Here is an 11,541-nt window from a genome sequence, read left to right as displayed (position 1 = left end):
GGTGACCCCCGTTTTATATGTCGCTATGTCGGTGTTCCATCAACCGATATATTTAAGTTTGTCGGTATTTTTAAGTTTCACTTTTGGATCATCCATCGTTCCGCGGTTAAAAAATCAAGGGAATAAGGAAAAGTTACAGGAAAAAAGGTTAATTACAATACGTCCTATGACCCAATGTCCAACCGAACACCTCAAGAAAACAGTCAAATTTAAAAAGGCTCAACTATGTACAAGACCAAGAAAATTAAAACACAAACGCCCTTTACTGTTTCAAGGTCGTACACCAATTAAATCAGTGTTACTATCCAAAACGATTTTATTTTTAGTTCAGAATAATATAAATTTTCGACGTAAAAGAATTCAACATGAGTGATATTCCCTAATTCTACTTAAGTAAGGACAAAGTAAAACTCCTTCTACTTAAGTAAGCGCAGTGACTAAGTGGGGATAGTATCGATGTGGTAAAATGGGGGCAAAATCGTTACAAAATAGTATCAAAGTCGTCCCCTACTAGATCTTAAGGTGGTGGGATTGTGGTACCCTTGGGCGTGGGCTGTCGATGGGCTATGATGGAAAGGTGTCTAGCCCGGGTATGGGTGACGGTTGCACCATGGTGTGATCCCATTTTGTTTAAGTAGTTTTCCAAAGATCCTGGCTATAAGTAATTAATCTATCAAATCCTAACATCGATGCCTTTTCTAGATCGTTTGGTTGTGGGGTTGGTAAGAACTCCATAGTTAAGCGTGCTCGGACAGGAGTAGTCTAAAAATGAGTGACCTCCTAGGAAACTGTTGTCCGGAGTTTGAAAACCCCACACTATCGGATATCCACAGTGACTGATAAAAGCCCAAAACTATAGTTTAAATTCTTTAATAGTATTTCAATTTAGTCAATTATGTTATTAATAATATAGGTTTATCACTAATTATGTGCTTTTGAGTATTTCAGGCTACAGAGTTGAATAAATGTAAATTCGTTACTAATTATGAGCTAAAAGAAGCCAAAGTGATTGATATGAAAGTTCTATGAAAAAAGCCCAAGTTTCATAGAGAAAAAGTCCTTAAAAAGCCCAAGTCAAAGTTGTTAAGTGAAAGTCAAACTGGATTAGAAAACTGAAGAAAAGTCAACAAAACTTCAAAAGGCTATATCTTTGGACTCAGGCCTCGGAATTAGGCCCATTTTTTTTCTTTAAAATGGGAAGCTTGAGAAGGAAGGGAGTTAGTTTTTTTTCTTTAGACTCTAGTTTTTGGTTTTACATTCCTGCTTTCATTTCCAGTACGTTGTTTTGTTTTCCCTTCCAGTAGCTTTCATTCCAGCATCTAGTACTGTAAGTCCTTACCTTAATACAATTCATTTCTTTTCTAGTTACATTCCTGTTCTTTATTTACTTGTTTATCAGATATCTGAAAGATCAATTAATCATCCAATGACCACGAGCTAAAATCCTCCCATGGGGAGGGTTAATGATGCTCATGTGAGGATCAGGATTGACACTTTAATGTTCTATAATCACTACTGAGGATTTAGGTGTAGATTATGTATCTGGTCTTAAAATGATTGAGACTGACCAAGTTTGGAGTGCTGATACTCCAGAACAGTCTCGTGAGAGACTCATCTAAGTCTCGCGCGCGACTTTATGGTGGCCGTTAGCACTCTAGTTTGTCCAGCTGATGTGTAATCAAGCTAGGAGCTGAAGTGATATTCCATAGATGGAATATTAGTTCAACTCCTTATGTTAGTGAGATGAACATCAGAGATGAGTGCATCTCACTAGGGATTGCTACTCGACGCCGTTTCGGGTTTGTCTATGAACTCGAGACGGATTAGAGTTGTAGTGATATGGTACTCTAACTGTTGAAACTGGATTGTGCATGAGTATGGTTAACCCTTTACCTGTATCTTTATCCCTGTTTATTTTACGTAGAAATCAGTCGTTTATTTTACGATACTTGCATTCCAAGTTTTAATTAAGCAACAATCTAAAATCCTACTCACTAAAAGTTGTAAATCCAGTTCATGAATATTGTTATATATTGTTACATTGCTTCTGAAATTTGCCCCAGAACGTGCGTGTTAATTACAGTGTCAGCTCCAAACAAAAGATAACATGAACCTAAAGCCCCTTGACTTCTGGCGAGAGGCCAATCAACTGTAGATCGAATTGATTTGTTCAAGCACCTCAGAAGAACACTCAGAAGAATCACCTGCTCCAGTTTTAGCTGTTACACATATCTCAAATAGAGTAATTTGCTCAACACTGGTAGGATTACGTCATGACTACTGAACAATACTTTTCATCAATAAAGGATCTACACAGGCACGATCATCATATCCTTCAACTCCACTTATAGTCCCGCTTGTATACATAAACTTCACAAATTATGCACATTCAGTTATGACTAATTAGTGTCATGTACAGATAAAAGAATCAAGAAGCAAAGCTCAATCGACTACATCTCATGCAGATGAGGATGCCAGTACTTGGATATCAATTGGGTGGCAAAGGTGGTATGGTATTCCAGACCAGGTCCAGTTAGCAAGCAATGAGTTGACGCCTTGAGTAGGGTTGTAAAAATCCCACCATACATGGATGGATGGATCGTCGCAGGCCATCTCCTTGGTTAGACAACCTACCATTCCACCATATCGACCGAGTCCACAGCATGCTCGCCTCACATTGGAGAACCCTGCAGCAAGCATTATAAGGTCATTCACAGCAATCACCCTCCTATTGTTTTATGTTCAGAATTCCATATGAAGTAAATAGAATAGAGAAGGACTGGAGCATATATTACCATAGCGTGTGGGCTCACTTATAATCTCCATCATCCCTTGGTATACATCACAGAAGATTATCTGTGCATCGATCAACTCATAGTTCAGGTCTAGAAGGTGTTTAGATAGCATTGCATTGTATTGTAAGACGAACTTGTTGATCTCATTGTTACAATGCTTGTCATGTAAATTTGGTAGAGCTGAAGAGTTATGTGACTCCCACAGCAAGCGAGGTGCACACCCTAGTGGTCCAATTCCCATACAGATGATCTTCCTTACATTTGCATTGTAAAGATCCTAACATAACACCGGATTCCAGTATTCAAATTAAGAATCTCTATCCAAAATTAGAATATTAATTCAACAAAATCCAAATCAAACTAGTTGAAAGTAGGTATACCTTGACCACCCTAATCATCTGTTTCACCAGAATGTGTGCAAAGCCTGCACTGCCATACTTGAGCCTCAAGCCAGAGAAGTCATGTAGGAAGAGATGAATGTAATCATCTTTGCCCAGTGAAATGTAGAAGAGAGATGATTGTACCAACTCAAGGGCCTTTCTCTGGCCCAGCTGCAGCTGCAACACCTGAAGAGTCTCAAAGAGTTGGCGTAGCTGATGGTTAAGTGCCTCGAATCCCAAGTTGCCGGTGTTCATGATGGTTGCCTCAGAAGAACCAAAGTTGAGACCAGTCACTAGGCCTTCAATGCTACCATTTTGACCGTAAAATGAAGGGATCACCGGCAAACCCATTTTCTCCGCTGCAATCAATCAAAATCAGAAACTTGTATGAGAAAATTTCATTGGGGTTGTCTATAAAGAACTTGGGTTTGTTTCTTATACACCAATAAATTGATATGCTTTCAATGCCAACAAAGAATTCGATCAAACCTCTCAAACACATCCATTGACACTAAATAGACAAAGAAAACACTAAATTTTCATGAAAATAATTAGTAAAGAACAAGCTTACTGATTCCATCAGCGCCAAGGGACAGGAAACAAACAAGACAACACAGTATGAAAGAGAGAGAGAGAGAGTTACCGAGAAGATCAGGAAGAAGGCGTGTGTCGAAACCAAAACAGTGATATGAGGAAGAATGATCAGGCAGAAAATTGTCGAAGGAGTTGGTGCCACAATTAACAGAAGAATCTCCAAGAATGAAGAGAGCAGAGACAGAAGAGTTGCTGTGATGAGAAGAAGAAGAAATGGGCATTATTTCTCCACAAGCGAGTCCCAATAACAAGGATAACAGAACCAGAAACAGAAGAATCCTCGTGAGCTTCTTCTTGCTCTCTGCATAACTTGTGAAGCACTTGATTTCTCTGATTCTTCTGGCTGCATTCTGTGTTTCAAAGCTCATTAAATTTTTATTGAAATCCACTTCGAAGGATGAGAAAGATAATATCCAATAAGTATAGGACTGCTAAAGAAGAAAAGAAAAATGAGATGAAGAAAAAAACTAACCGTCTCTCCTGACTTGGGCATAAGACCATGCCACTTGGGAATGACATTTGGACGCTCTACATAAGCTGCATTTGTTCCAGTGCCCAAAATGACAGAAGCAACGACATCATTATTATCGTATCTTCCTCCACCTAATGTACCAATCGTATCATTGATCTGCATCAACACAGATGATTCAGTAACTCGAAATACATAATTCCCACTTCAAGTGCCCTCAACCTAATCAAGAGCAAGATATTCCTGCCATCAAACAAAGAGATGGGATGTGTGCTATGACACCATTCAGAAGAAGACAAAGACACTGACAGACACAGAGATGCACTTTAAATATACCACGTTGCCTGGATCACTTTAAAAACAGAAGTGTATCAAGGAAAAATAATGAGACAATTTTCTTAATATATCGGTATATTCTGTGACCAGTAAAAGAGTAATAAAAGTATTTCACAGGTGCTAAACAAATATATAAAGAAATTAGTATGAGGAAACACCTGAATAATTGTTTGATCAATCACTAAATTTCAGATGTGTTGTATGTTAATATGTATTTGGGGTGGTATAAGACCTCATTTGGAATGAAAAACTGCATTAAACTTACCAAAGCAGCCACACGCATATCAACACCTTTTCTTTCCAAGGCTTTTGTCAGTTCACCCACAACATCTTGGCCAACCTAATTGGGAAGAAACCATAAAAGTGAAATAAGAAACAAAACATGAGCAGTTAATCGACACATAGAAATGGACCAGTGTGGTTATTTCTCAGACAAGAAACTTTGACTTCTCATTTTTTAACATTAAGGATGCTATCCTTTAATGTAGTTACCGGAAGACATTGTCTCTGGCATTCAGGTTCTGAGAATTGTCCTTTAGGTGGGGTTCCATGTTATGCTCTTATCATGCTCCAATGTATTTAAAATGGTGTAATGCACCTTTGGGATCTTTGGATGAGTAACCCTCTCAAGTCGGTTTTGAGTAGCACATGATAAGTGATCTAGAGGGTGCCAAAATAGTTGGGATGTCCTAGGTTCTTATAGTTGGTGGACCCTTGACCTACCATCCTTCTATGCTTAACTATGCTTAGTACATATATACTACAAATTCTATTCATCAATACAAAAAAAGTTAAAAGTCAGGTCATCAGGATTTACCACGTCAGCTATGGAAGAGCCTTTGGTCCACGCCAAAAGAGTCCCAGAATTGACTGATGTTTGCTTCACTGGAAATGAGAAAGTAAAACCCAGTTCTCTCTGCTGTCCAGCAGAAAGCTGAATTTTTTTACCTTCTGTAGCAACAAATTTAGCTAGCTCGGCAGCAATAAAATCGAACAGTTCCTGTAATCACAATTGTTCAAAACTAAGATACTTTATGTCGAAATCCAAATGAAGGAGACTAGCAAATCTTTTGAAGAACTTACATCTGAAATTCCAACCATCAACTGTGGAGGAATCGGCACTTCCGTAAATTCTTGCTCAACAACACGTCCTTCCTTTCCTCCCAACTGTACACGCAACACACGGAATTTTGTTCCACCCAAGTCCAATGCATAAAATAAGCCGTGCTCATCCCTAAAGAAATAAACGGTGGAAACAGTCATTGCTGATGTTTTAAGCATATATTTTCCGAAATCCTATCAGTGTTACATGTTTAAAACTGAGAAAGAAATGATAAACACTTAAAATAGAACCCATCCAGTGGTTAACTAACAGAAAACTGTGAAATGCAATGTGTTTTAAGCCAAAAGATTGCTTACAAAAGTTATGATACCGAATTACTAGCTCGTCCTAGAGATTGTACCCAGTCTTGAAAAAAATTACATATTTGAGTTTGCCCCATAATGTGAAATCAAATTTCAATGGTCTAATTTCCCGACAGCATGCTTAAACCTCTAAAATGAAAACCATAACCAAATCCCCAAAGCTAAAAACAAGTAAATTATTCCCAAGAAGAAGGTAATCTTCACCAATTAAACTGATACCAAGCATCAAAATTAGCTAAATGAAAATACAATTGAAAATCATCTATAGTTAAAAAAACAGTACAGCAAATTAACTTAAAGAATAAAAAAGAACCAATAGCTATATCATCAATGTTATACTAAAAATCAAGAAATGAATGGAATTTGCAAGAAATCAAGAAAAGAGGAGGAGGAAATTTGTATACCCAGTGAGGGGAAGATTACGAACGTAGCTCATAATAAGCATATTGAGCTTACTACCACTACCTTCACCAGAAGCTAAACCAGCTGCATGCATTTCAACAGCAACACCGTTTTTGACGTTTTCTTGCTCGTCTGAATGAGAATGAGGTTTTTTACTCATTTTGAGGAGATTTTTGATACAAGGTTCTTGGTTTTTGTCTGTTTGATAAAGAAAATAATAAACGCGGGAATGGAATGCTCTCGTTTTATTGTTTTCTGGCCAAGCAAACAAATGGAAAAAAAAAAAGCCCGGACAATTTGTGTTCGAGTCTGGGCTTTCAAGTAGATCGCAACATTTTGGGCCGACTGAAAACATGAAGGTCCACAGTACAGTACAAAGTTATGTCAATTGCAAAGTTGGTCGGTTATGAATTGGAATGGAAAGAAATTTTCCTAGGCACATCTTTCTATACCTAATTTATTGCTATTAAGAGAGATTATGAAATACAATAAAACGTAACTTTAGAAAAGTCTGTATATTAGATGTCCGATTAGCAAAAAGATATAAAAGAATAAGATATCTTCCTTTCTCTCATTAAAATTGCTATATAAAAGAGTATCCCAATTAAAAAGAAAAATAATTAGTGACTATTCGGTGGTTCAAAGATGCCAATTTGAGTTCATGTTTAAACATGATTGGATAACAGATTTAGGAAAAATAAAAAATATCTAGGCATGGTTGACAACTTTATGGACTTTTCTAGAAATATTGATTACTATCTCTATATAAGTTCTCTATAAATCCAAGACTTAAGAATGAGACGTCTCTTTGCTAGGGATTAATAATTATTCTATTCTGAAGTTGTGTTTAGGACTAATTAAGGAAAGATATGTCTCGAACAAGAGTTGGGAAGACTCGCGTCATGGCTTTAGGTCTAGCATTGCTTGTTACTTTGGTCTTCAATTGTGGGATTGTTCATGGAAAAACTTGGATTGTGGGGGATAAAGGGGGATGGGATTTGAACGAGGATATGGAAAAGTGGCCACAGGGAAAGCATTTTAAGGCTGGTGATGTTTTGGGTATGTATTCTGATGATCTTGAAAATATTTTTTGCCAAACCACTTAATCCTACGATTTAGTTTGATATATTGTTGAAAAATATTTTGAAACCTACGATGTGTTTTGAAATAATTAAGAAATGTAAATTGGTATTTTCCCTTAATTTTTTTGTAAAAATGAATAAAGTATTAATTTCAATATATGTAAATTGGTACTAATAGCATATGATCTTTCTTTGAACCAATTTTTAACTCCAAGGAGGCCTATCCTGTACTTGTTGTGAATGAAAGTGATTATATAAACTGCAATTTTTTTGGGAAGGCAAAGATATACAAATCAGGACATGATCGAATACGCCTAGTTAAAGGAGGCAACTACTTCATCTCTAATGGACCGGAATGGTGTGGCTATGGCATGAGGATAGCAGTTAATGCAGAGTAACCTAGTTGGTTAGTTAAATTCTTGGTGGTTTTATTTAAACAATAAAGAAGTTGAATTTGTTCGTTGTTTTGATCTACTACTTATAGTACGAGGAATTTAAATTGTCAAAGAAATCACAACCTAATATGTTAGACAATTCAACTCAATTCTCCTCAGGAATGATCTAAATTTAAGTGGTTCGGGAGGAAATGACTATTAGTTAATTGATCCTTCTCACAACTGTTTACCTTATTGTATGGCATTTTACATGCATGTCCATATATTTTTTATTTATTTTTCCTGATAACTTCATAAAAATCCCATATCTGAAATGCAATGAATACTGAAGTGAGAACAACTCTAATCGTCTAGAAAGTCAAACAAGAAATAAATACAGACTACTATGTAGGAAACCCAGAACGAAAAGATCAAGAGTTCAAGACAACTATTGGAGCGGAAAATTTAAGCTATTACATTAGAACAACTTTAGGCTATTATATTCATATTGTACCAATTTATTTCTATCAAAGATAAAATAGAGTAGTATTTGTATCAATGAATATGAACCCCATATGCCTTCACTGGGAATATCTTGATGCATAACAAACAAAAGATAATATCTAGGAGGCGCAATACTACGTGAATTAGGCAACGTGACTGGGACTTGATATGTGGAACGGGATACCAATGTTGATTTCCCTCCCCCTAACACTAACAGCCTTTGATTCATCGAAAAAGAGTGAGTGTTAAATGATGGAGCCACCATAGTCACTGCGACTCCTTTGTTGCGTAAAGCGCCTGGGACTGAAAAACTTATCACTAGTTTTTGTCCGTAATTCAATTTATATTGAGAGTTCAGTGAGAGTATTCTGGGGCGCAAATTCAAAAATTCTGGACCCAAATAGGTTGGTGAAATGGATTCTAGCCTTAGTTCAATTGGAAATAGTATGCCAGTGAAATTATAGTACTCGTGAGGATGACTACCTCCAACAAGAATTCTACCATCATGTATTAGAATAGCTGTTAAAATTTGATAATACATCGACAATATTATGACTTTACTAAATTTAATGTTCAAGTTAATATTTAATGTTTTATAAAACATCGATAATACATGACATATATTAAAATTTGATAATAGATCAATTATTGTTTTACTAAATTTCATGTTTTATAAAACATCGATAATACATGACACGTATTAAAATTTCAATGTCCAATTGTAATGGGGAAAAAAAACTAAATTACATCTTTTATAAAACATCAATAATAAATGACAAATATTAAAATTTGATAATACATCTACAATATTATGGCTTTATATATATAACTTATATTTCAATATCCAATTGTAATGAAAAAAAAAACTAAATTACATCTTTTATAAAACATCAATAATAAATGACACATATTAAAATTTGATAATACATCGACAATATTATGGCTTTACTAAATTTCATGTTCAAGTTAATATTTCATGTTTTATAAAACATCGATAATACATGATATATATATTAAAATTTGATAATACATCGATTATTGTTTTACTAAATTTCATGTTTTATAAAACATCGATAATACATTATACATATTAAAATTTCAATGTCCAATTGTAATGAAAAAAAAACTAAATTACATCTTTTATAAAACATCAATAATAAATTACACATATTAAAATTTGATAATACATCGACAATATTATAACTTTACTAAATTTCATGTTCAAGTTAATATTTCATGTTTTATAAAGCATCGATAATACATGACATATATTAAAATTTGATAATACTACTAAATTTCTTATTTTATAAAACATCGATAATACATGACACATATTAAAATTTTAATGTCCAATTGTAATGGGGAAAAAAAACTAAATTACATCTTTTATAAAACATCAATAATAAATGACTTATATTTACAATATTATGGTTTTATATATATAACTTATATTTCAATGTCTAATTGTAATGAAAAAAAAAACTAAATTACATCTTTTATAAAACATCGACAATATTATAACTTTACTAAATTTCATGTTCAAGTTAATATTTCATGTTTTATAAAGCATCGATAATACATGACATATATTAAAATTTGATAATACTACTAAATTACATCTTTTATAAAACATCAATAATAAATGACAAATATTAAAATTTGATAATACATTTACAATATTATGGTTTTATATATATAACTTATATTTCAATGTCTAATTGTAATGAAAAAAAAAACTAAAATACATCTTTTATAAAACATCAATAATAAATGACACATATTAAAATTTGATAATACATCGACAATATTATGACTTTACTAAATTTCATGTTCAAGTTAATATTTCATATTTTATAAAACATCGATAATGCATGATATATATTAAAATTTGATAATACATCGATTATTGTTTTACTAAATTTCATGTTTTATAAAACATCGATAATACATGACACGTATTAAAATTTCAATGTCCAATTGTAATGAAAAAAAAAACTAAATTACATCTTTTATAAAACATCAATAATAAATTACACATATTAAAATTTGATAATACATCGACAATATTATGGCTTTACTAAATTTCATGTTCAAGTTAATATTTCATGTTTTATAAAGCATCGATAATACATGACATATATTAAAATTTGATAATACTACTAAATTTTTTATTTTATAAAACATCGATAATACATGACACGTATTAAAATTTCAATGTCCAATTGTAATGAAAAAACTAAATCACATCTTTTATAAAACATCAATAATAAATGACACATATTAAAATTTGATAATACATTGACAATATTATGGCTTTATATATATAACTTATATTTCAATGTCCAATTGTAATGGGGAAAAAAAACTAAATTACATCTTTTATCAAATTTTAATATATGTCATGTATTATCGATGTTTTATAAAACATGAAATGTTAACTTGAACATTAAATTTAGTAAAGCCATAATATTGTCGATGTATTATCAAATTTTAATATGTGTCATTTATTATTGATGTTTTATAAAAGATGTAATTTAGTTTTTTTTTTTCCATATATAACTTATATTTCAATGTCCAATTGTAACGGAAAAAAAAAACTAAATTACATCTTTTATAAAACATCAATAATAAATGACACGTATTAATATTTGATAATACATCGACAATATTATGACTTTACTAAATTTCATGTTCAAGTTAACATTTCATGTTTTATAAAACATCGATAATACATGACATATATTAAAATTTGATAATACATCGTTTATTGTTTTACTAAATTTCATGTTTTATAAAACATCGATAATACATGACACACATTAAAATTTGATAATACATTAATAATATTGTTTTACATACTTTCTTAAAATTTGATTGTTATTTCGTAACTTTAGAAAATCTATAAATTAGAAGTCCGAATAACAAAAAGATGAAATAAAAAGAAATCATTCTTTCTCTCATTACAATTATTATATAAAATAGAATCCCAATAAAATCACTATTGAAAGAAAACATAATTAGTCATTATTCGGTGGTTCAAAGATGCCAATTTGACTTCAGTACATATCATGTTTAAACATGATTGGATAACAATTTTGGAAAAAATATGAAATATATCTAATGCATGGTTGAAAACATATTAGGTAAAATTATGGTACGTATTTCCAAGAATTATAGATT

At 32.7% G+C, this 11,541-nt stretch overlaps 2 protein-coding genes across 2 annotated transcripts; one reads left to right on the top strand and one right to left on the bottom strand.

Moving 5' to 3' along the window:
- Positions 1-1,991: 1,991 nt before the first annotated feature.
- LOC147495899 (GDSL esterase/lipase At5g37690-like) lies at positions 1,992-6,589 on the bottom strand. The gene is made up of 9 exons (XM_086566982.1): positions 6,404-6,589; positions 5,658-5,808; positions 5,392-5,574; positions 4,840-4,914; positions 4,242-4,397; positions 3,819-4,119; positions 3,176-3,534; positions 2,796-3,072; positions 1,992-2,687 (listed from the first exon to the last, which is right to left on the bottom strand). The coding sequence occupies exons 1-9, from the start codon at positions 6,559-6,561 to the stop codon at positions 2,458-2,460; spliced, it is 1,890 nt and encodes a 629-aa protein (XP_086423108.1). The 5' UTR covers positions 6,562-6,589; the 3' UTR covers positions 1,992-2,457.
- Positions 6,590-7,270: 681 nt separating this feature from the next.
- LOC147495898 (basic blue protein-like) lies at positions 7,271-7,881 on the top strand. Its single transcript, XM_086568490.1, has 2 exons — positions 7,271-7,453; positions 7,762-7,881. The coding sequence occupies exons 1-2, from the start codon at positions 7,271-7,273 to the stop codon at positions 7,879-7,881; spliced, it is 303 nt and encodes a 100-aa protein (XP_086424616.1).
- The last annotated feature ends 3,660 nt before the right edge of the window (positions 7,882-11,541 follow it).

Source organism: Coptis chinensis, chromosome 6 (genome assembly GCF_015680905.1).
Source record: "Coptis chinensis isolate HL-2020 chromosome 6, ASM1568090v1, whole genome shotgun sequence".
Taxonomy (NCBI): domain Eukaryota; kingdom Viridiplantae; phylum Streptophyta; class Magnoliopsida; order Ranunculales; family Ranunculaceae; genus Coptis; species Coptis chinensis.
Note: the sequence above shows the minus strand (reverse complement) of the source record. Positions and strands in the feature narration are given on the sequence as shown.

What these genes read in the sequence shown, in the direction of transcription:
- LOC147495898 (XM_086568490.1), top strand. Translation starts at nt 7,271, where the DNA reads ATGTCTCGAACAAGAGTTGGGAAGACTCGCGTCATGGCTTTAGGTCTA. An exon ending in AGCATTTTAAGGCTGGTGAT is followed by an intron (nt 7,454 to 7,761) that starts GTTTTGGGTATG and finishes TTTTTTGGGAAG; the next exon opens with GCAAAGATATACAAATCAGG.
- LOC147495899 (XM_086566982.1), bottom strand. Translation starts at nt 6,561, where the DNA reads ATGAGTAAAAAACCTCATTCTCATTCAGACGAGCAAGAAAACGTCAAA. An exon ending in GCTCTTCCATAGCTGACGTG is followed by an intron (nt 4,915 to 5,391) that starts GTAAATCCTGAT and finishes CTTCCCAATTAG; the next exon opens with GTTGGCCAAGATGTTGTGGG. An exon ending in ATATGCGTGTGGCTGCTTTG is followed by an intron (nt 4,398 to 4,839) that starts GTAAGTTTAATG and finishes GTGTTGATGCAG; the next exon opens with ATCAATGATACGATTGGTAC.